This window comes from Dunckerocampus dactyliophorus, chromosome 19, assembly GCF_027744805.1.
Source record: "Dunckerocampus dactyliophorus isolate RoL2022-P2 chromosome 19, RoL_Ddac_1.1, whole genome shotgun sequence".
Classification (NCBI taxonomy): domain Eukaryota; kingdom Metazoa; phylum Chordata; class Actinopteri; order Syngnathiformes; family Syngnathidae; genus Dunckerocampus; species Dunckerocampus dactyliophorus.
The window spans coordinates 5,983,064-6,009,217 of NC_072837.1; the positions used below are offsets into that span (position 1 = coordinate 5,983,064).

The following is a 26,154-nucleotide window of genomic DNA, read 5'->3' on the forward strand; positions in this document are numbered from 1 at the left end:
AAATGATGATGAGATGAATTCTCTCCATTGTGGTCCAAAACGGAGTAATGTAACATTTTTACTACTTTTGTTTTTACATTTTTTACAAACACTGCAGATTATTAGAGGGGAGCAGACCTCCGCCAAGGCCTAATAACTGCAATTCCAATCACCTCCTCCAAAAATAAGCTACGACGTGGTATTAGAGACAAAAAATGAATAAATAAAATTATGAGGGTAAAAAGTCTGACTGTCATACTCAATAAAAACTATTCATTGATTCCTTTGTTTTAAACCTTTTCTATTATATTAGCTAAGATTTATAATATAATTAGAAATAGTACTACTTTATTATCATGAAATTACAACTTTTTCCTCATTTTTTTTTCAGAAAATTGCATTTTATTGCCATCTTTGGCATGGCAATATTTTTGTCCATGACTGTGTATGATTTAATATTGCACTATTAAGACCTTTTCTTCTAAATATTACCACTTTATTTTCACGATGTTTCAACTTTTTCCTCTTAAAAGTTATTTTCCATAAAATTGCCATTTTATTCCCATAACATGGGAGCTTGCACAAATGAATCCAATGTTTTTTTTCACAATCCTTCTACCATACACAAACAACACTCACAAAAAAAACGTCCTTAGTGGAGATAATTAGGTCGGTATGTTGGTACAACTACCACCTGTATCTCAACAGATAGACCAGTTTCACAGCAAAACAATATACTGTAATATGGACGACAAAAGAGTGAAAAACACACCTTTTCTCCTCCTTACACAAGGTCTCATTATCATACAGATGGGGAGTGTGTTGGAATCGTGTTAGCTTCAAACTCTTGACGGTGGCCCTTGTCTTCCTGTCAAAAAGCACCTCTTAGCTCCCACCTGTGAATAGGTCACATTGACAAGGTAATCCATCTGCTGGGCTAACACACATGCAGATGGTCTCTGGAGAATGGAGGTACGTCCTATGTGTCCCGTTACAACACGAAAGCAGCAGGCACGCAATTGAAGGACTCATCCTTGCACACAGGAAGTTGCTGAATGGTTGCTTTTGTGGATACGGTGGGGTGACGGTGAAAATGAGTCAAAACAAGCACCCTGATTATGTCGCATGTGCTATTATTTTTCTGACAAACACACGACATGGTGGCACAGTTATTAAACCGCAAAGTTTGACCCAATCAATCAGATTGTCTAGAAATTTCTCATACAGCTGTACGAAACAACCACTGTAACTTTAAGGTGTTTAGCTGAAACACCACGAAAATTGGTACACAGCTTTTACAGACACATGGCCGTCATCAAGTAAAACGTGTGTGGGATTTAGCAACTCCATAAGTCATCGACCACTTCTCCAATGGTTCTAAAACTTTGAGGCTCTCTCTATTACATGTATGCTAGAATATTTTCCCAAGCATTAGAGCACAAATGTCGTTTCCAGTCACGTAGCACAGACTCTGCCTTTCCTAAGATATCTAGAATGTCACTCCGTGGAGTACAGACCTCCACCAAGGCCGATGTTCACAAATTAATTTGTGGAGGCCCATATTTGTGTGAAGTTAGGAGGCTACTTCCTAAGACCACGAAAGCATGAGCATTATTATCCTTGCAAAGGCAGAATTTTTAATGTCAAAGTGTCTATTGTGTCTAGTGCAGACTCGGTTTTCAGAGTGCGAGGAGCCCGACCACTTCAGGGGAGGTGCAACGGCTTGAGAAAAATTAAGAAAAATGGCTTCTGATATCTTTAAAGGCAGTGTATTTTTTGTTCCTATGGAGGGAGAGTAAACATGGTCTGGGGTGAGCAGAAAAGTCCACAAATTGTTTTTTCAGGGCATACGGGGAGACCCTGATTGCATTATATTCTCTGTGCCACACTGCTCAAGGGAACATATTTACCAACAAGATGTTCCGGGTTGGTTGTGTTGCTCAAGCTATGAAGATGCTGTGCAGCATTCCACGCCACCATTGGGCCTTGAAACTCTGGCAAGTGACAAACGACAAGTTAAAAGTACACAGTAGTACAACACACATAGCTTTACTTGTATAAAAGGAAGTAACTAAACATGTGACAAACTTCTTTCTTTCAGTCATTTTCTACCACTTATCCTGTTCAGCGTCACGGGTGAGCTGGAGCCTATCCCGGCTGACTTTGAGTGAGTAGTGCGGCACACAGTGGTCTGGTCACCAGTCAATCATTCACACATCTGGACAATTTATTTTAATACTTGAAACCCTTTAAGTGGAGTTTGAGACCCCTGATTTCGAGTTTTTGGAGATTGACCCCTGCTCTTCTATTAAGATGCGATTACGTCATGCTGGTGGGTGAATGATGTTTGTAGAATCTGATCGGAAGAAAAGCATGTGCTGACCCTGAGGTGTGAGTATAAGCATGACCTGTCATCTTGTTCCTAAGCAACACACTAAGCAGAGTGAAAGTGCTGCCGCATGCTTGGCAGGGAACAAAAAGTACCAATATGTCCTAAAGCCAAATGGCTGGTTAAGGCATCCAATGGTCCCTTTTGACACTAACTTTTTCTGTTTCCTATAATTACCTGCATTTCCTCTTCAAAAAAAAAAACACATTCATTTCTTGGAAAAGGATCAAGATCTAGCGTTCATAATTTACATTCACTTATCAGCATGGAAGGGATTCTTTGCATAAATGTGTCATCTCCTTTCCTGATCCACTATCTCTAGTTCTGTCTTATCAGCGTGCATTGATGCATGTGAGATGATGGACAGGTTTTTGAATGGGAGGAACGGCTCAGCGATGCTTCGCATTCTCTGTAAAGTGAAAGTAAACTTACATTCTGCCTTTAGTGCTAATAGGATTACTGAATATGCTCTAATTATCGCCGGAGGAGTTTATTTACGGTACCTAACCTGCAAACAGTATTCATTGGAAGCAGGTTTCTGTTTCTGTTAAATATGAAAACAATGTCTTTTTTATTTTAATAATGATTTGGAGTGCATGAAAAGAAACCGTAGCTCTTACAAGTACATTGTACAACACCGCAGCAACAGAACCAATGTTGTAATAGCGGTAAGGAGTAAGGAGGAATACCGCAGATGAGTTAATTGTACACAACAGTGCGGCAGGTGAGTTTCACACCAACAGCTGAGTACAACATTTTAAAGCGCATGCAGAGGTAGATAAAGCTTCTGAATGCTGACCACTCATGATGCCTCAAATGCAGCCACTGACTTCTTGTCGAGTTAAGAAAACGACAAAGGGAGGTTGCCTACAGCCACAGATGTTAATGCCAATGAATTCTGACCCTGGTGGTTATTTGCTTTTGTAGAAGAGGCCTTAGGAAGGAGACTTTGTCTATTGAAATGAGGTGTTGAATGGAGCATTTACGATGGTCATTGTCAGATGTAGGCTATTTTTTTAATCGTGCTGCATCATACTAAGAACTACTAATATTTGTACCAGAAGGGACAAACAACAGAATGCACAATATTGTTACATTAATACCTTTTTAAGAGTGTCAAAACCATTGCAGAAGAAGGCAAAGATAAATGATCACAAATGACATTGTCTCAAAATGTTGTTTGGGTATTCCACCCATTTTATTTCAACTTAATGCAGTTTAATCCATCACAGTTAGTGAACATGCAAGGTATCTTATCTGAATGTATACCATTTGTTTGTACCAAGAGTTTTTAAAAGTATCCTGCATTAACATTAAAATGAATTGAATTGGAACAATAACAAAAAACAACGCGCACAAAAATCAAACACTCTTAATAAAGCGTAAAACACGTATTCTTATCTTTTTTCTTTTTTAAAGAAAGAAAGTCAGACAATGAAAACATGAACACTTTTTATAATGTTTACTTTGTGAAAAACAAACCTAAATACCTTGTATTTCCAGTAAATATCATGTCAATAGAAGGAGTTTTATAGCGGATTACTTGTAGATTGTGTAAATCCAGCTACCAGTCTGCTAAAAAGAAACCAAATAAATAAAAAAAGCTGTGCTGCCTAATGAAATAAGTCAGAATAACATTTAAATAACATTTCAGTTGCTGCCTAGAGTTAATATATGGACGGCAACATCCACATATCAACTAATTTAACAGTACTCCACCTGTCTTACTGAAGAGGACACAACACATAGCACCGTTATAAAATAAACTGCAGCAACATGACGAAAAAAGTGCACAGATATAAAATAAACAGTCACAGTTAAAGAAGCAACGACAGCATAGTCATGGGGAATAAGATATAACTCTGAAATCTGCTGGATGAAATCCGTTTTCTGATGCGATGCTGAGCGTCGGATATGTCAGCGCCTTGTTAGACAGCAAACAGGCACAAAATTGTTGTGTTGTGTGCCTGAGTGATGGAGGTAGAAGTGTCTTTAACGTTGAGCTCATGGTCCTATCGTTACCATAGGCAAGAATGAATTTGAAAACAACTGACTACCTACCTCGATTTCTTTAAAAGAGAGGGAGCATATGGCTTTTTAGTGGCAAACGTCACTTCAAACTGTGAAAGAATGGCTTGTAAATAAATTGCAAGGTGCAGCTATTGAGGTGTAACGTCGCTAAATATTCCCAAATACTTGAGGGACAGTTGGGATTTTTTGACATGAAGTTGTATGACATCCCCATGAGCAGTGTAGTACATCATCAGTGACTCCCCCCCACCCCTTACCTTTGTTCCATTTCAAGCTACTCATTGGACCTCAACGGTTTCAATTTCAATAAATAACTGGAAAAATTGGGGTGTTCTAAAACTTTTGGCCGTTGGTGTATACACAATAGTGGACAGGCGGAAGAGCGCAGTCGTACGAAGGGAGAGAAAATAACGCACAGAGGCTGTGAGGTCTGACTTGTTCACCTCCAAAGGGTTTTGGGATGCAAATGTACTACTGCTTTTGAACACATTGTTTTGAGAAGCAAAACGATTTACTTTTGTGTCCCGGAACTACTTCAACACCAAAAACTAAACTTGTCTCACGGTACGAAGTGGGGGGAAAGTTACTGCTGATGCACTACACTGCCGATGGGGTTGTCATACAAATTCATGTAAAAAAATAATAAAAAATCCGAACTATCCCTTTAAGTTCAGGTCTCGTGCAGGATCATACATCTGTATAGTAAAATGTGGGTTTAAAAAAAAAAAGAAAGAAAAAAAAAGGCAGGCACACAAAAATATTACATACATAAATTGTCGATGCCTACGAGCCAGGTCATGACAGGGTGTTCAATCAAAAATAAACAACCTTTCAATGAATGAATCACCTCATCTTAGATAAGACCACTGGAAACCAAGGGCACCTTTGGGAAGCTTGACTATCTTGGGGATCTTGGGAAGAAAGGGCTTTTCAAGGTGCTTTTCACATTTTGCCGAAGGCGTCTTGAGGTTGGAGATCCCTCCCATCATTTCAAACAAAGACTCCCGGAATTAGAAAGTGCAATTCCTTTAGAAATTGCATGTGAAAGCTGAGAAATGTCGAGCAAAAATGCCCCCCCCCCAAAAAAAGAATTAACTGTGGACTATAACGCTGAATAGTACTGTACATCACAGCATATCATAAAGTCCCCAGATACTATTTAACATGACCGTCTGATTGGGTGCTAAACCATTACCCCTTTTCCACTGCACAGTACCAACTTGGCTCACCATAGCGTTTCCATTTGCCATAAACAGGTAAATCTAGCATCTGGTCAACTAGGGATGCAACACATTTTTTCACTTCATATCCGATATCAATATCTGAATTTGGATATCAGCTGATACCAATACTATTCTCATACCAGAGCTCTATTTACTTTAATATTATGATTATTGTAGCGTCTACAGACGCTGTAAGAATGACAAGTAGGTGGTCTATCAACAATTGAACAAAACAGGTTACTTGCAACCAAGCCAAAAGAATATCAGCAAACGTAGCTATCTCCACACATGCGGCACCGCACACACACACACACACACACACACACAGACAAGGCAAGTATAATATTGTAGCGACCCGTCCGACTGCTTTGCGTGGCCATGAACGTGTCAGGCGGAAAGCTTGTGCGTGTGCGGCGCGAGTGAGTAGGCCAGCTAAGTTTGCTGATACTTTTTTGGCTATGACCGCTGATATTCTTCGAGCTATATTTGCTGACAACGTTAAAGGACAGATGTGGGTCATTGATCGGCAATTTCCGATACGTGAATTATGCTGGTATCGTAACCCGCTACTGATACTTGATGGGCTCGGCCCCATCCCGAGTGTAAACTACTGCTGGTTGCTCATTGCTTGAGCAATTTTTGGACAGAAAACAGCAAAAATAAACACACATGCTAACATTTGCGTACCCTGTTGCTGTGTCTTAGCTCTGGATGCTGCAGTAATATACTCCGCAGTCTCCTCTCTGCTGCAGACACCCTCAGTCCCCTCTTGGACAAAATTAGTGTCTTACCGTCACCAACATCCACATGCTGACAAGTAAAAAAGTGAAAAACCGTGAAATAAACACTATAACAAATACTATGCAGTGGGAAAGCAGCAATTCATTTATGACCTTTTTTTCCACTTTCTTGCAGAAAAAGTCCACCTTTAAATGTTCTTTGTTGATGTTGTTCATTTGTGTGAGTGCTTGACTACCTCAGAATTAGGAAAAATGTTCAACCCTGCATAAAGGAATGGCTATGAGGAACCCCAAGGAGAATATAGCTGATATTGGTATAAATTGAGCGGGTGAGAACAATGCAGTTAGAACCCAAAGAGTACCGAATTATTGCACAAAGACACCTGAAACTATTCTATTGCTTCTGTAAAAACTGGGATTATCATTAACCTACTCATTGAAGGAAATGACCATGTATAAAACTTGATTGTCACCTTTTTTTGGAACAAAAAAAACTTCCACATTTCTAACTGTGTTAGCCCACATGTTATCTCGAGCTGACAACATTTCCGTATTTAGGTTGACTAAATCATAATTCAATATGATTGCATACCTTTTCGTTCAGTCAGTTACATGATCTGATTGTAATCATGGATTGAAGAGATCGGTTATCTTCAACAGGTTTTTGCATATTGTCCAAAAAACTCTTAAGATGTGGTGGGGAATTCTTCCCCCAGACGTGCGGAACATTACAATACGGTACCAGCCCTTTGTTCAAACAAGGAGGAATACTCACAGATACTAGGACGATTGGAAACTTTGCTGCAAGTGCGTATGACGTATGATGTTAAAATGCTGGTCACATCCAGAGATTGTCCCTGAATCGGAACATGGGTTTTAATATTCGGCCCTGAGCTTTTAGCAAACAGCTGTTGTGATCAGCAAAGTAGGATTCTGTTTGTGTGTGATGCAGCAGGTTTTTTCACTATTTTGACACTACAGTTTGTTAGATAGTTGACGTCCGACTTAAACATCAACTTATATGATTAGAATGCAAGCTGACACAAAGATTTGACTTCCTACCATAGCTACTGTTTTTTTTTTATCCAGTCTGACTTCATTCCTGCCAAAATGACGCACCAAAAGTGGAATTGAAACCAACCACTATGTGAACGGAGTCGTTCACTTTCTTAATACTTGTCAGGTGCTGCATATCTTCAACACTTTGCTACTCAAAGCAGCTTTGTGTTATGTTTTGTACTCACGCAATCACACAAGCTGTGCTAAAGCTAACTGTGCTAAGCAACAATATGCTTAAAGCAGAAATTGGCGAGGATGTTTATTGTTAAGACATCAAGTCTGCAAATTTTCGAAAGATTGCCGTACTGTTGGTACCAATTAAAGTCTGCGGAACCAGGAAACTGTTTGAGGCATTGCTAACAATGCGGCGCAATGATCAAAGGCCACCGACATTGACGAGCATAGTTTTTGCATTCCTGGCTCACAGTGTAAAGAAATGCTCCACTTTTTGAAGCCACATCTTAATTAATACTGGGTTTCAAGGGCACATTTCTTAAAAATATATACATTTTTCCAAAAATGGGCCTTGGAAAAAAGGGGTTGTCTTATATTCGGGTGAATACGGTAAGCAGTGGAGCATTTGTTTACTTGAAATCAATGATATGTGGCCACTTTTGATGCATGGCAAGGAAAAACAAACAAAACAAGAGGTGAAAAGTGCCAGTGACAGCCCGCTGGGACAGTTTGCTTTACACATAAAACGCTGAACAGGGCAACAAAGAAACAAGCTGGCAGACGTCCACTCGTCATCATGTGTCATTTAACAAAAAGGCAAAAAAATCAAATAAAAAAAGGTGAGGGGCCATGAGGAGGCGAGTAGGTGTGCTGGGCCAGTGATTTGACATAAAAGTTACTAGTGGTTACACATTGGTGGAGATCTTGTACTTAGGAGACATGTTGTTATGGAACCAAATGAAGCTAAATATGACGCCCATGGTTTTGGGGATGCGCTCGTTGTAGGCAAACGTCATGGCTTCGTGCAACGGAACTTTGACCACCTCAATGAGCTCGCCCTCCCGCGGCTCACCTCCACCTGCACTCACGCAGTTGTCGTCGGACACCTCGGCGTAAAACATGGTCTGTTTGGCGCCTGTGACGCCCACGCCAGACCTGGAGACAAAAGAGGCAAATCAGAATTGTGTGTAGAATTTGAAAAGATCCAATGTATTATCATTATTATTTACAGTCATCCCTCGTTTGGTGAGGCTAATTGGTTCCAGACCCGACCATGATAAGTGATTCGATTCGATTTGATTCTTTATTTATAAATGGAATATTTTCAGAACAAAGCCTGTTTACGACCTGCTAAAAACATTTTTTAACATTATTAGAGCCCCTATAGTCACCTTTCCAGTCGTATTGCCCAATAGAATAGACATAATCATAGAAAATAAGACATAATATAGACACACATGTGTTGGCATTGGGAGAGTTCCTTGTTGTTTGTTTTACTACCGGTACTTCCTGCGGCGGCTATTGTCTTATCAGTGCAACATTGCTGACAACCAGCGATCGGGGGTAGAATACTACAGAATCCCTCGTTTATTGCAGTTCACTGGTTCCAGACCCGACTGCGATAAGTGAATTTAATACTAATAAACAGAATAATTTCGTAGTTATAGCATAGAAAACCTCTATGTCTGTCTAAATCCGATTTTTACTATTATTAGTGCTCGCTCGACATGAAATAACACCCCAATAGTCACCCTTACACTCATATTACCCAATATAGTAGATATAATCAGAGAAAATAAGACTCGTACTCGTGTGTATTGCTGTAAATATGTTCCAGGAAGTGACATCGGGGATTCAGAGTTGAGTTTTAGCTGAAGTACAGTCACAACAGTAGCCTGTGGCATTATTATGATGATGATGATGATGACTATTATTATGCCTATTGCGAGATAAATAATTACAAAATAATAATCGTGATCCGGACTTGCATGTTACAAGCGACACCAGTGGCCAGTGCAGACTACAGTTCATCAACACCTTGTATTGCCTAAACTATATTTGTATTTTAATTCATTTAGAACATTTTTATGCTTCAAAATGTTTAATTTAGGCCAAGAACACATAAAATTAGCTTAAATAAGCATTTTTGGACTAATAATAGGCCACAGTCAACCACAAAACAGCAATCATTTATTAATTCACAAATTTTGGAAAAACTGTGATAAGAGTGAAGTGCCGAAATTCGAACCGCGATGTGGCGAGGCACGACTATATACTGTATGTATTCTATCCTATAATCAGAAAGTATTGTTTGTATTAAGTATTGAATGTATTGTATGTAAATGTTTATAGTCTCAAGAATCAAAATATCTACTGCAGTTAAATTTAAAGAGCTCAATGTAGTTATCAGATATATCAAACAATTGCTCCCCCAAATAACATTCAGTACAATGTGTATGTCATTTCACTCGTTGAGTGTTTATAATACACAACAAAGCCCATTTAGCGACCACAGTAAATCGTCACGGTGCTTCAGCAGGCTGTGACCTAAGCGAGCTGCTTCACCACCACACAATGCACTTCCGTCAAAACCATATGCCCTCATAGGGGTCGTGAGGGTTAAGACGATACCCATCTATTCAAATGGAAGGGGCCCACACGTAACAAGGACCATAGACAACACCAACAAAGCTGGAGGAGGCCAGCGAGTCAAATCAAAAGCACAGTTATGAGAGCCGTCAGTCTCGGATGTGCAGGTGCAGTAGACGAATGTGGGGTTGTTTTTCTTAAGTCGCACCGTGCTAATAATACTTTTGAAAAAGATGGATGGCTCACCGAGTCTCTGAATCTTTAGCTCTCATACATGATCAGAGGTGGATGAAAAAATATACAAAAACATGCACATGCAAACAGGATTCACAATTATTACATTACATAGCACCATGTTAGACCACATTTAACTAAAGTGTTGTCTAGATAGCTACAATGCATAAATATTGCAAATGTATGGTCGACCTGTTTCATAGAAAGACAATGCCCACAATAATAGCTGAAAAGGTCTGACGCTAAAAAGGAGCAAGTCTGTATTGCTCAAAATTTCTGTGTATGAAATGTATGAGTTTTCAACAATACAATAACGTATAACCATTTGTAAAAAGTGTACTTTGTGGTACATGTTAGCATGTAAAATATACAAGTGGTCCTGTTGTTGCAAACGACTTCCGTTCCGCTTTGTAAGTCAAAGTCGGAACACTTATCTAAATTAACACTTAGGTCACTCACACTGTACACAGAACACATGAAGTGCTTAAAATACAGCAATAAAAACACCAAATACAACAATTAAATAAAACAGTAATAAAAAAAAGATAAGACAGAAAAAAAAAAACTACAGTGTTTAGTTCTTTTTTCCATCGCTTTCATACGCGGAAATCCTTTAACATGCTCAAGCATACTGTAGCCACCTGGCAGTTGTGTAGTATTGTAAAGTTTTGTGATTTCCGACACTCTGTGAAGCTGTGAACATGACATGAGTCCGGACTTTGTATTTGTGGGTGCAGGCCGAGGAGGACGGCACATGCAGAGGACAGCTGAGTTTACTAATGTTGTTTTGGCGTGGTAGGGGCGACAGTAGACTCTACAGTAGACAGCAGACAGCAGATTGTTGATCGATCACCTCCTCGTCACCCTTTCAACGTCCGAGTAGATGATACAATACTTTATCCTTAAAGATCGTCTAACAGTAGAGCAATTGAAACAACTGCGGCCAATGTTGAGCACATAGTGTACGCCTCTGCGCACTGTAACTAGTTTTCATGCGAGACTCGTGTTTATGGACTAAAATTAAGTTTTTTATTACTTTATGGGAGCGCGTTCATAAACACAAAACGTCGTAAAACAGGGGCACCTGCAGTACCACAAACCCACCTGTAAGATGTAATCCTTTTAAGTTTCGAAGCGGGCACATCATAGCCACACTCCTCCAGCACTTCCTGTCTGGCGATTTCCTCCAAGGAAAGATTGGGTTTGTCCACCAGCCCGGCGCACAGCTCGTAGGTGACCCCAGCAGCGGCCGGCGGCCATGCAGACGAGCTCTCCCCCTCTGTGGGTGCCTGACCCTCCTGACTCTCTGAACCGGAAGCTGCAGCTTCGGTGCCCCCTTCCTCCGGTTTCTCAGCGGCTTGACACGCCTGCGTCTTGGTCCTTTCCCACTCACACATGTATACAGCTAGAGGATCACCATCAATGTTAGTCGGCAACTTTATGCATTTAAGTGTGGAACATGAAATACAGAAGCTTATTCTGGTTGACATAGTTGACAAGATAATATCCACATGTTAACAACAAATGTCAAGCAAAGTCTCAGATGAAGGGCATATTGTGTTTTTATCTATTTTCTTGCAGCAATAGTACAGAACAAAAGATATTAATACCCACACTTCCTTGCATTTAGCACACAACAAAGGAGGCAGGCCTCTTGTGGCGTATTTAAGCAATGTGGCTCCAACCGACACGAATAAACAGGATTTGAAATATACTGTTTTTGGTGAAAGTGGCTACAGCATAACAATATGCTGTAGATCTCACATTGTGCATAAAACAAATAAGCAGCAACCGAGGGTCGACAAAGCTGTTGTGTTGTCAAAACTTACCTGGACGGAACTGCTTGACAAGGACAAAACAGTGGGAGGTGGTGTTGAAGATCAGCACGGATACACTGAGGATAAATGGTGGAAAATGCAAGAATCAGTATCCAATACATTTGTTCGTTGATAGTGATGATGAAGTGTCAGCTAATGCACCGAATCATTTGCCTTTTGGCATTGGCCCTAAGGAGTTACTGTATGGACACATTGGTGTATGTGGCTGTGACAGGCTTCTACTGCCAGGGGCGACTTCAGGCCTTTTGTTGGGAAAGCGGATGTGTCTGAGGCAGGAGGAAACCATTCCCTGCCCTTTCCATGATGCAAGGAAACAGGGCACTGCTATCAAATCAACAACTTCTGGTCTGGACATTTCAATATATGCTCGCAATAAAAAATCTGACAAACATGTTCTCCATTGTTAGAGGACTCATTCAGGCTCTATTGATCACCATTTTCTTCAAATTTGCACCATAAATCCGCCTGTTGTTTGCTAACTTGTCCAACCTTTGAGGCACCTACGGCTCCAGATCACTGGTTAGCGTGAGTGACAGGAAGAAAAGCTCAGATTTGCTAGGGGAGAAGGTTCTTTGTACCACCTGGTGGTTTACATGGTTAACATTAGCTTATACAGTCATCCCTCATCACTTGGCGGTTCGAACATTGCGCCCTCACTCTATCGCGGTTTTTACAATTAATTAAATAACCACGGCCTATAATTTAAAAAATAATATTAAAAAATTTGCATATTAAGCACATTTTACATATTCTTGGCCTAAATTAAGCATTTCAGGCACAGAAATGACTAAATGAACTACAACACAAATGCAGTTTCAGGAATTAAAGGACGATGAACTACAGTGTACACTGGCCAGTATGTGTCACTAATAACACACACACCAGACTTCATCGCTGTCAACAATTATTGCAGATTTGAATTCTCTCACAACAGGCACAATAACATCAAAAATAATAATAATCATGACTATGATAATCATAAAAACCATAATAATAAATCAGAGGAATGTTGTGGCCATACTCTGGCTAAAACTCAACTCTGAATCGCGCACGCTGCTTCCTGTCCACACGTCCGGAAGACATTTATTGAAACACACACGAGCACGAGTTTTATTTATGTCTTAAGTGACTTATTTCCTCTGATTACATCTACTGTATTGGGTAATATGAGCGTAAAAGTGACTATAGGTGTGTTATTGTATGTCTAGTAGCTCTAGTAATATTTAAAAAAACGTATGTAGAAGGTCGTAAACAAGTTCTCTATGCTCCAATTACAAAACTATTCCTACTTTGAGGAAATTAATTTACCGTGGTCAGGTCTGGAACCCATTAACCACAATAAACGAGGGATCAATGTACACTCAAATCCTTGCAGTTTTTCTCTCAGTGTAAAGCATCCACATTTTACATGTAGAAACTGTAGATTTGTCAGACCGCAAATCATGTTGACAACCCTCAACATGCCCTCTTTCTTCCCAATTCAGAAGCTGTCAAACATCCAGACAATGAAAACTATTACAGATGGAACTCAAGGAGCCGTGTTGAAACATATCTACATTAGAATCCAAGTACAGGTACAGTTATGCAGCAGATTGAGGCTAAAAAAAAAAAAAAGTGGGACATGCAGGCCTGAGGCATAGAAGTTGTCCCTTGAGGCAGCTGTGGGTCTTTTAGAACTGTTCCACACCATTACGGCTCTTCAGCAGCTTCCCAAAGACATAATGCTCTAATGGCTATACCAAGACGCTTGGGATTTTCCATGCGCCATTGAACATGCTACCTTCTCAAGGGGGCTTTCAACAGGACAGTGGGATATCAGCTGTGATTCTGGTAAGTATGAAAACAGCAGAGAGTCTGGCGCAAAAAAACACCTTTATATTCGATACTATGACACACCCAATGTTATTGGACAAGATGCTTGATGTTATGAACAAACACATATTGTTGTCAGGTAAAATAAGGATTCTTGGAAAGTATTTATTGAAGTATACATTGAATTTCTCTTGGAGATAAACAAAGTATCTATCTATGTAATCTTTATTTTGTTCTTCCCCCTCATAATACCACTTTAACACTAATTCCTCACAGACCAATGATGAATGGCTTCCAGAAAACAAGGGATGGCCATTACAAATGATTAATTGCTAATAATTTGTTTGATGATTGACGAATTGAAAGAACTTGACAAAACAATGGAATACACTACTTGGCTAGGCCCTGTTGCTGTCTAAAGAAGCACAACATGACGTCAGCTATCCACATGGAACTCCCCTGCTCAACATTAATCCACTCAGTAGTGCACTGGCATTGAAACAGTAGTTCAGAACTGTCAATGAGCAATTTTTCCACCCCATTAGAAATACAGTAAACCCTCGTTTATCGCGGTTAATTGGTTCCAGGCCATACCGTGATAAGTGAATGTCCACGAAGTAGGATTCTTTATTTATAAACAGAATTTTTCTGTAGTTTGAGAATAAAAAATATAAAACTTCTTTAGTTGTTGTTGTTGTAGTTGTTGTTGTTGTTGTTGTATCAACAACTATCGTCTAAATATTTTTTTTACCATTATTAGAGCCCTCTAGACATTCCCTAACGTTCCTATAGTCACTTTTACACTTGTATTACCAATATAATTGATTTATATAAGCCGCATAAGACTCGTGTTTGAGTGTCGCTAGGGTTCGGCATCAAGTCTGGAGCATATTAGGGATTTTATTTTTATTATTTTTTATTTTTATTAGAGATTATTGTGCCTGTTGCGAGATAATGCAAACCTGCAATAAACCTGTTGTTCCAGCGACCAAGTCTGGTGTGTGTGTGTGCGCGCATGTGTGTGTGTGTGTGTGTGTGTCTTACTAAACATTACAGTAACATTACTGACACCTAGTGACCAGTGTAGAATACTACATATCATTCACAACGTCTTTGAATGCATCTTCTGATTGCCTTATATTTGCATTTTAGTTGATTTAGCCATTTTTATGCTTGAAAATGCTTAATTTAGGAAAAAATGCATAAATGCTTCAATATGCATATTTTTTTTATGAATAACAAGCCGTATACAACCACAAAACAGCATGATTTATTAATAAACATATTTTTGGAAAACCGTGAGAGTGAAGCTGCGAAATTCAAAGCACAAAGTGGTGAGGGATGACTTTAATATTTAAACATGTTTATTTTCCACATTTTGTCACTTTGTCAATACAGAACATTCATTCAAATGTCAATCCCTACTTGAAACATATGACATTTTTTTGTATATATATTTTAGATTTTAGGCACAAATAAATTATTTGGCTCTACGATGCACCAATATTTCAGCAAGATTACTGACACAAAGGTGTCAAAACAGCAAAACAATGGAGGTCTATAGAGCATAGTGTGGCCACCAAGTGTGTTCTTGTGGCTCTGGTGAAGGTTTATCATTACATCCCTCAGTGCATTCTGTTGTTACTGACAATTTCTCAAAGTGGTATCCAGGTACAAGCTCCAGAGTAAAGGGTCACACAAACAATGACAGGTATTTTGGCTTTGGTGTAACAAAAGTGAGAGCTTTGGGTGAGTTAGTCTGCTGATTTGTGTCCACAGTTAGCCAAAAGAGAAAAGCAAGAGAGTTTTCCTGCCTGTGATGCATGGCATCCACAACTTGAGCAGCCACTTGTGATCGCATCTCACTTCCTTGCACATTTGTGTTCACTGCTAAAAGTATGCAGTCACACATGGCCCAGAACGCCTCCCAATGGACTGGGTGAACAAATCTGTCTTGAGTGCGCACTCAGTTGGGATTGTAACTGGGCCACTGTCCTCGCCAATGATCATGAGGGATGCAGCTATAAAATGAATAAAATTGCACAAACCATCTCAAATCTTTTAGCTATCTGATAGACATGTCCATTCTTCACTTTATTCTAGGTATGGTGAAACAAGTGCTGATCTTCAGACGGAACCAACAGATTTCATATCTGCCAAAAAATTTAGTATTGTCCCCAAGTCTGTCTTTCACATTTTTTTTACCTATTCTATACCATTTTATTGATCATGTGAAACATACAAAGAAGTCTAGACATAACTCAGCCCTGCTCTGAGGAAACTGTAACGCCCACTTTAACAAAAATTCTAAACAAATTCTGGTCCATTCATAACATGTCAAATGGGAAATACTACTTTCACACCTGGGAAAAACCTGTCGGCTCTCGTGGCCTATTTCCTCTTGGAAATACAGGTTTAAGGTTTACAGCCTTCGTCTCAGCGGTACTGTTTTTTTTTTTGTTTTTTTTTACAAGGACCTCTTTTGGGTTCAGTCGTAGAGGAAAGAGGGCTTAAATGACCTGAGACGTACCTTGGAGCATTAGAGTGCCCCAGGCAAAACAGTAGGAACCAGGGTTTTGACATGAGTGTGTGACAGTTGTCTTACAGGACGCTATAGACAACTAAGAATAATGCTCCATTTCCCCAAAACAACAAAGTATTTTGGTTTACAGTCATGGGTTTATACTGCGTGTTAACAAAACAAGCTTTGTGCATGTAGTTTGACATGATGAAATGTATTTTTTTAATTAGATCACTGAATAAGAGCAGTTTCCTGAATGCATCACTTGCACAAATGAATGCAAACCAAAACTGTGTGTTTACCTGTCATGGGTTCGCATGAAGTCCCAGGACTTTTTTGTGCCATTCTGTGAAGAAACAAGATGGAAAGAAAATGCGTGAGTACATGCAATAAAAGCACAACACGATTGAACTGATCAAATACTCGGGTTAGGGAAAGTAGGGGCTTCCTTTGAAGCATGAGGTCCTTGAAGTCAGAATGTCAAATCATCCTTGATTTATTCAATCTGGGTACTGCTAAAGCAATCAGCTTCCTCACAACGGGTGCTCAGTTCATGTAGAACCAAAAACGTCTGGCATGCATTTTCGACCCCTTCTACTAGTAGCATCTTGGATTGAAATGATTCTCACTATTGGCAAAAATGGAATTGGAGCACTCACAAGTAGTATTTACTCAGTGGTTTTTACTTATTGTATGCGTACAGTATCTCAAGAAGTATTGGCGTTTTAGATTCGGGTTTTCAAAGTGTGAGGAGGGCACAGTATCTTGAGAAAAATAAAGAAAACCATTGTTTCAATTATGAATAGAGAACACGCCAGGAAAACCAATTGTTTTTTTAGTTGGTGAGGCCCAAATTGTACTATTTTCTCAGACGAGAAGCTCACTGTGCCACGCTTTGAAAGCCACTGTGGTAAGACAACCGGCCAAGAAAACCTTCTAACCTTAGATTCCTTAGCCATGTTGTGTTGGTTATTATTCAAACTCAATAATTCACACACCCTGGAAGTTGTGGCGAATAACTTCTATGGTCGGGAAGATCATCATTGGCTGATAGGGGCCAAAATGTGTCTTAACTTAGAACAAAATAATAACAATGCCTTTAAAGAAGAGAAAGCAAAAAGAAAAGATGGGTGTTTCCACGCTGGATTAAGTTTCAGGGAGGGAATCCTGATGACTAAATGCTAAAACACGTCCCATTGTTATTCAGCTCTGGTGGCAGAGGTTGTAAATAGCTGTTTATATGCCCTGCGGTCATGTTGTCACATCAACAGGATGTGCAGCATTACACTCCATCAGATGTGCGGTTAAAAAGCGGCACAAAAGAGAACACAGAGTGTTCGGTGTGTGGGAAGTGACTCACACTTTGTCCCGGATGTTTCTCGTCCCTTAGAAGTGTAAAGGAATTCGCTGAGCATCTTGATTGTCAAGTTTAATATATCCATTCACTTTGCACGGGGCGGGTTCAAGTACTTACATGCTGGGATTCAAGTCTGCATTTGAGGAAATGATAATGATATGGAATTATCCACTCAATTCCACTTTCAGTGTGAAATCGACACATCTGATTATCATCTGCTTAGGTCTGAAATGTTGGCTGCTGCTCCTCAGACATGAGACGCACTTGAGTCTTATTTTAGCACATTCGATTATAACCGTGGTCATGGTGACCCGGCGGAGCCCAGCAGTTTTGCAACCTAAGCGGTAGTCACAATGAGCGTGTCACGGAGGCCTGCAAAACGACAGGCGCCTGCTTCGTTTGCTCCCGTGAATTCAAGGCGTTCTCTGAACATGACTGCTCATAACAAGCAGCTCATAACACCCACACAACAAAACCGACGCTGTGCATTGTTGGATGATTTACATTTGCATAAGCAATCAGTTGATCTACTCCTTGTTGACTGGTAAACGAAACAACAGTTTGATATCTACTAGGCCTGCCATGATAATCAATAAATCAATTAACCGCCCGATAAATAAAAACAAACTAGATAATTTTGCCGGCCTAGATATATTGACATGTGCATGCGTGTTTTTTTTCCTCCTCTCTCTACCAAACAGGATGGACGACAAGAGGGTTCATGCTGTGCATCTGTCTCAACACCTGGGGGCGTTGGTTCTATATCGGAATGAACGGAGTGAGTGAACCCTCCTGTCAATCATTCAGTCTATTTGTCCAAGTGGGGAAATGTGGGGCACTACTCGCCAGCTGTGTGTGTCGTATGCCACACGATCTAATACTTTTTTCGTGCCTGTCATGTGTAAAATGTCAATTTTAGCCAGTTTGCGCATCATCAAGACAGTTAAATAAATAATACAAAACGATGGACTTTGCATTTCAAATGCAGTGTTGTTTTCGTCAACGATGATGATAAAGAAATTATTTTGTTGACAAAGCTTTTTTTCATGACAAAAATGAGACGGTGACGAGACGAGATTGGACGAAATTGTTAGTGGGCGGTCTATCAGACGTTTAAAATGCATGACATTTCTGCCTATCGTGTGTCATCTTTCAGTCAAAAACTAAAACACAGCAATGCACCCTAGCTAAGCATGCAGCGCACTTCCTGCTCAACATGCCGGTGGCCAGTGACGTAGCCAAAGGGAGCACTTTTGGTGGGAAACGACGCACTGATTTTTGCTAAATATAATCCATCTGAAAGAAAAACTTAAAAAGCTCCGCCTCTTTTCCAGAAACGCCAGCATTTAGCATTGTTGTATCAGTCCAAAGGTTGGGACAGCAACTATGAAATCTATCTATAATCTGTCTTGCATGTGATCATTCCTTGTCGAGGCCAAGCAAGCCACACCCCACTTTGTGCAGAAAACAAAAACAATCTGAAATCATTCAAAAGCCTGTTGAGTCCTGCAAGCTTGCCACCCACACAGAAACACCTACACTTCTTAACCTGGCAGCCGCAAAGTCGTCCTACATGTTTTAAAATGCACTGCAGAATGTATTGTAGGTGTCCACCACTGACTTTTTTTATGCATGAACCACAATTCTGAGGCTCAGCTGAACCAGGATTGTCCAACCTTGGTGGAGGTCTGGCCTACAAATACGGTACAGAGAGACAAGTTCCATTCTCTTTCCAGTGACCATTCCCTGTCAACATATCAATGGATCGTAATGTATCATGATACTACTACCTTACATAGCTTAAAGAACAACTGCACAAATCTTGTGCTGAAAGATACAGCCATCCCATTAGTGCAAGTTCCGGAAAGGCCAAAAATGACCAAAATACGGCAAAATACTGTAGTGACGTTGTTGGACAGTTTTTAGGGGGTGTTTTAATGGAGGGCTTTGTAGGTGGAATAGGTGAATCCCATTTCATTGCTTCATTAGCTGCCTTGTGCTAGCAATTTTTCCCTCTTTAAAAAGCATAGAAAAGAGAAAGTTCATGTCTCACATAAGGATTGGTGATGGTGGGCAAAAATCCCCAAAAATGTGCAGTTTTCCTGTGCAGTTGATATCAACTTTGTTGTTGTACCACATTAGACTTTGGCGCCCAATACAACTTAACACAATAGAAACACATTGTGTACCATGCATAAGAGAACCAAACACTACTGCATTGGCTGAAAGGGGGATTAACTTTCTAATAGGAGGCACAAGCATTGAGCGGATAGATAGATAGATAGATAGATAGTTAAGATAACCACCTGTCATGTCACTTTAGAGAGAAAGGCGGTCAACCAGTTTTATTTAGCACAATCGCACCAGAACATCACCAAGGATTTGTAATTGGAGTACCAAAAAGATGACACTCAATGCAGCCATTCTCTCTTGAGGATCTTGTCACCACTCCCAGATGGTGGGGGTCCCCTCATTACTACACCCTCTTGCTGAGAGGATAGTGGGGCTGGTGCAATGGCTCAGGAGTGCCACAGATTCATGTTCGATGTTGATTTCAACACAGTGATTAGCCAACGTAGCGTGAGTGGGAGATGGGCAGTGGGGGAGAGGAGAAGCCAGAGGAGGTCATAAGGGACCTTGAAATTAATGTGGTCCCCCTGGCTTTGGGCCTCAAACATGAGAGGCTCCTGTTTGAATGGCCATTGTCGAGAGAGGGCGTATCGTCTTGATCTTTTAGGTGCTTAATGTGTGATGACCGGCGCATGCACCTACTGTGCTCACCACACTCGACACTACAAAGCTGCTACAGAAAGTGGAAGAAAAAAAAAAAATCAACTCAGTCCTCAAATTCAATAGCGCTCTTTGATTCCTAACATATGCTGTCAGGATTTAGCTTCAGTTGTGTTCTTCTCAGCATCGCACACACTGTACAGCTGCTCCACTAATGATCAGCGACGTCTAAAGGAACAAAAGACCCACGCTTTGCGACAGCTAACTTGTGATGTGGAGTCACAGCATCAGGAGCTTCGCCAGAATGCACTTTTCATAAAACAATACCCATGCACCCATGTCAGTATTAAACCAATATCAAAGATATGCAAACATTCTATGGAACTTTTTTTTATGCCAACTGTGTGAATCCCATTGCAAAGTATTACATTACGTCTGGAGATGCTCCATAGTGGCTTTCTCACCGATATCCGATGTATTGATACTGCCCAAATCATTTCATAGTATCATCAGACATCCAAGGAAAATTGTGATCGATCGGCCACCGATCAATATAAGCCAATTTCTGTGAAAAAGCCCGTGATCGGCACGTGATTAAATTCAATTTATTTATGTTACACTCTCCTGCACTCTGTGTGTCTGTTACGGGTCCCGCCTCCACCCACCGAGACAAAGAGAGTGTATGACTGATAAAAGGGCTCACTCTACTTGTATTTGTGCTGTTGTTCTACGGAACAAACGCGCCAAGGTGCTGAAACCAATACACAGAGTGAACCCTCTTCCTGCCTGTTTGGGGGCGAGAGACGAGGACAACAGACACGCGTGCACATGGCAATGTATTGAGGCTGGCAAAATGATTGAGTTCATTTTCATTTATTGAGTGACTAATTTATTTATTTACTACCATCCCAGGCCTAGTTCCCATGAGACATTTTTTTTTTTTCTGAACGAGAATCGTTCGAATCTTGCGAGATCTTGTGGCACGAGATCTTGTGACACCCCTACTCCAAGCTGACTTTTGTGCATTTCAAATGATTTAAACCAAAGACTATTCATGGTATATGGGCCATGTGTTTAAAGTGTGTGCATACAGCTCATCATGCAGGTGCAGTGACGAACAGGTGCATGTAGAGGAACAGTGGACTAAATATTAACACCAGTGTGTTTTACTTATTCTTTGTCTTTTCTTGTGTCCAGCAAGCCTCCCTCTCCTGTAGGTTCTGCTAAAAACGGGCAAAAAGATGTACTTTTTGTTGTGTTTCATAATGTGGCGGTTACAATGTCAATACAACTAACAGTCAGTCTACACCTATTATTACTTATGCTGTACTTTATTGGTTCAGTTTAGGTGGAAGCTGACCACTAACAATTCCAAGCGAGAAAATGTATGTTAAGATCATAATGGATGTATTCACTGAAGGGCAGAGGGACCACAGGCTGAAAGCCACACGGGCTGAATAATTCAAATCATTATCATGAATAAATGAAGGTGATTAGCCTGCATGAAGTAGCAACTTGTATGCGGCAACAATGGTGAGTATCATTTCCCAGAGTCAACAGGAGACTGTCACCTTTTTTACTAGAGCGAAGAGACCAACAAACAACAATGATGACGAGAACCACTTAAGGCGCGCACTATTGCCGTCGTGAGCGATTGTGCGTGATCACGGTGAGGCTGCAGATGTGCTGTGCGACAAAAGGGTTTTTTGGGGGGGGGAGTGCCTGAAAAGCCTTTGTGGGAACTCCCTGAACAGCCCGTCCTGATCTGGAAAGGAGTTGGTCAGGATGAAAGAGAGGGAGTCTACCGTCCTCATCTCCTTTGTTGTCCATCTGCCATATTAGCTGTTCCACCATCCTCTTGATAAGCTTAACCCCCCTCCTATCACAGGTGTGTACCCCAAATGGTGAGAGCCTCCCCCGACCATAAGCACCATGGCGACTGAGCTTGTAATGAATGAAAAACAGCTCCTTCAAATGATACTGTATATACATTAGTTATCGTCGCTTATGTATTATGTGTCTTACTGTAAGTGCACTGCTGAAATGCTGCTGAAAAAAGTGAACTCATTCTGTTTTCCAATTAATGATTTAAGGAATAGATGATTTGCTATTATAGAATCAATCTGAATGAGGGGAAACAAAACAAAGTATTTTAACTAATGGAAGTAGAAATACTCCAAAAATATGAACTAGACAGGCAAGTTCTTAAAGTAATATTTTAACAGTGTTAACTGAAGGGGTGAAAACGTGACAAGATTTCTCGTTCAGAAAAAACTGTCTTGCAATAACAATTTTATTAATTAATCACACGATAAATGAAGATGAACTGGATCATTTTGCCGGGCTCCATATATCGCCGTGTGCACGAGCGTCTGTATTCCTCGTCTCTCACCTCCAAACAGGCAGGAAGAGAGTTCACCCTGTGCATTGGTTCAGCACCTACAAGCTTCATATAACAACGGCGAACAGAGTGACACCTCCTGTCAGTCATACAGTCACTTTGCCTCTGTGGGGGAGGCGGGGCCGCTAGCACAGATACACACAGTAGACAGCAATGCAAGGTAACGTAGTAGAAGGAGGGAAAAAGATGCTTGCAAAGCCAAATGCCACAGCCCCTGTGTGAGAATATTACTGACCAAGGTGAGCCCATCAACATGAACAAGCCAGTATGCCGAAATGATTCAAAAGTGGTAGCAACATAAAAGGCAACAAAACAAACTTGCCTACTTCAAACATATCCCCTTGACCCAGTTTTCCCATCTGGGGAAAAAAAAAAAAATACACATCGAGATACAGAGCCTTCATCCCGACTGTCAACACTCACTGAGACATTTGGTCGGCAAAGTAAACAAACAGAACGGCGCAAAATGGTGCGCAGAAAGTCATCGCAGAAGAAATGCTGCTCTTTAGTACAGTCAAAAAGCCAGCGTTTCAAGGAATGCTGCAAACGTTTCACAGTGCTACTTGCCTGTGACAAAATACATATCACAAAGGGCAATTCCACAACTTTACAGAGTGAAAGATGACATATTCATAGAAATAGTGCATTATTATGATATATTAGAATGTATTATTATATACTGCATTATCATAACATTAGTGGTTTATTTGGTCTCAAAAAACGTTGACAATACTATCATTTAGCGGCAGTTTGTGGGATAATAAACATTTCGAAACGCACCTGCATCGTTTTGTGTTTATGTTTATGAGCAACAAACATGAGAAAGATGTATCATCTTCCTCACTTATTCACTCCACTTTTGAGAGAAGCGCTGCTCAAACAGTCACTTTTGAAGTTCCGGGTTTTCTTGTCATCAGAAGGAAAAACCTCCGTGTTCACGGGCACAAAAAAACAGGCTTCTCTACACATCTTTAAATAAAGCATGCCAACTATCTGCGAATTATCCATGTGCTACAGATGTGGGAGCTGTAAAAAATGTTTTCCTTCACCAAATAGGCTAATAAAGCATGATACCCTGTTAAAATATGATGCTAGCACCCACAAAGCTATGGTAGTTTTGCTAATGTTTGTGTCTTACCCCACTCTTTAATGTTACATTGCTATATGTCATTTGTGACATATATTACATTGGACAATACAGATTTATAGTGTATATGTAAAAAGTGGCACAAAGTGCACAATGGCGCTTTTTGGAGCCACACACGCGGACAAACAGCTCATTAGCATTAAAGCTACAGGCACACAAAACGCCATGTTCCCAGTCGGGCTTACTTACTGGAGGCACTTTTAAACTGTCTACATTCATGTATCAAGGCTAGATTTTATACAGTACGCCATTGTGGGACCTATGAGACTTAATTACAGTTGTTAAAAATGATATAATATGGGATTTACCAATAAAGGGAGAAAAGACATGAACATGAACACATTAAATAGCGCAGGTGTACCTAATGAAGGGGCTAATGTAGTGTAGTTAGTGAATGTATACGTATATGACTATATAATTATTGTAAATACAAACTTATCTGAAGAGGGGGTTTAAATAAACCTATGTCGGAAGATTTGTCATCCACATTCACTAAAATCGATCGATATTAACTTCATTTTAGCAATTGTAATTGATACAAACAATAGCTGTGATGTTGTTGATCATGATTTACACATCAACTGAGTACGACCTAACATCACAGGCAGAAATCAACAAGTCTTACTTGGGCTGTTCTTTCGGATAGAAACCTGGCACCGACCGTGATTAAAATTGTGTTAAACAAGCCAAATTACGCCAAATAACAGTGATGCTCTACCACAAATTGGAACATCTGTAGCAGGCTAATGTTAGCATGTTAGCGTCAAGCTGTACATTAGCTGTCAGGTTTCACACCACAAGCCATGTCAAATCCGAGTCTGCTGTAAGCGACAAGACACATTACATACACGTTTTCGTCATTATTGTAAACAAATGTCAATTATTGCTGTCGGGGTTTGTCTTTAAGGTCAGCGTAGCCTTCACGTTTTGCTAGCTTACAAAGTGAATGGGGGCGAGGGGGTTGGGCTAACCCACAGCATCCAGCAGCATCTCAGCAACGGTTCCGACACAAACAGCTCACCTGGTTGTAGTGCACCCTGAATGGCTTTAGATAGTCGGAGTCTGTGCAAGGAACCACTTCAATGTTGTTGATCTCTTCCATAGTTCAGTGCTGGGGCTTGGATTGTGTGGCTCGGCGATGTTGGTCTGTCACCGCGAAACACACACTGACAGTGAAGGAATCCTACGGAAGCCTGGAGAGGACACGACACACATGTTGGGACCATAACTCCCGTGAGGCCTGGCCAATAACGTATCTAGTAGTAAAACGTGACCATATTACATTTAAGTCACTTTAGTAAAGTGTAACATAAGATTCTTGCTTGAGGACAGAAGCAATGTTCTTATTTAGAAAGAATTTTCCCAAAGGAAAAAAATGGAAATAGAAATAATCTGTTCAGGAGTCAAAACATCCCCACCGTAAAGCCTTTATCAAGTATACAGGCAATTTCTTAAGTACAATTTTAACACTGCAAAACATTTTAAAACATTCTACATTATCTTTGATAGCTAGTGATAAATTAATTAATTCCTCCTATTGTTTACATTTGACTCCATATTATCAGTCCATAGGTTGGGCCGAACTGGGCCTTTCAGCAGCAATGATTTAAAAAAAAAAAAAGATATGTAAGTGTTTTTTAAATTGTTTTCTAAACAGTAAAATGAATGCAGTCATCCCTCACGGTTAAAATGTTGCGGCAAAAATATATTAAGTAATAAATCATACTGCTTTCTGGTTGAATTCGGGCTATTATTAAAAAATATATATATTCATGTGTAAGCTAATTTTACGTATGTTTTGCTTACATTAAGTATTTTCAAGCATTACAATGGCGAAATGAACTAAAATACAAATATAAGGCATTCAGAAGATGCATTCAAATTGTCATATGTAGTATTCTACACTGGTCACTAGGTGTCAGTAACGTTACTTTAATGTTGGGTGAGACAAGCACCAGACTCCGCCAGAACAACAGGCTTTTATTGCAGGTTTGAATGATCTGACAACAGGCACAATCACAACATCATAATAATTAGGGTTGTCAAAAATAGCGAGTTAAGGGCGGTAACTGGTTTAATTCATTAATTAGGTTACATTTTTAAGCGTAATTAATGCGTACGTATCATGGCAAACCATGCTTCTCTGTTA

The 26,154-nt window shown here is 40.2% G+C and overlaps 1 protein-coding gene across 1 annotated transcript; it reads right to left on the reverse strand.

Annotated features, from left to right (window-relative positions):
• Window positions 1-3,539: 3,539 nt before the first annotated feature.
• nudt14 (nudix (nucleoside diphosphate linked moiety X)-type motif 14) lies at window positions 3,540-25,198 on the reverse strand. The gene is made up of 5 exons (XM_054762569.1): window positions 25,027-25,198; window positions 16,673-16,716; window positions 12,029-12,093; window positions 11,304-11,604; window positions 3,540-8,531 (listed from the first exon to the last, which is right to left on the reverse strand). The coding sequence occupies exons 1-5, from the start codon at window positions 25,105-25,107 to the stop codon at window positions 8,282-8,284; spliced, it is 741 nt and encodes a 246-aa protein (XP_054618544.1). The 5' UTR covers window positions 25,108-25,198; the 3' UTR covers window positions 3,540-8,281.
• Between the last annotated feature and the right edge of the window lie 956 nt (window positions 25,199-26,154).

What these genes read in the sequence shown, in the direction of transcription:
- nudt14 (XM_054762569.1), bottom strand. Translation starts at nt 25,107, where the DNA reads ATGGAAGAGATCAACAACATTGAAGTGGTTCCTTGCACAGACTCCGAC. An exon ending in TTCATGCGAACCCATGACAG is followed by an intron (nt 12,094 to 16,672) that starts GTAAACACACAG and finishes ATTTATCCTCAG; the next exon opens with TGTATCCGTGCTGATCTTCA. An exon ending in AAAAGGATTACATCTTACAG is followed by an intron (nt 8,532 to 11,303) that starts GTGGGTTTGTGG and finishes TTTTGTCTCCAG; the next exon opens with GTCTGGCGTGGGCGTCACAG.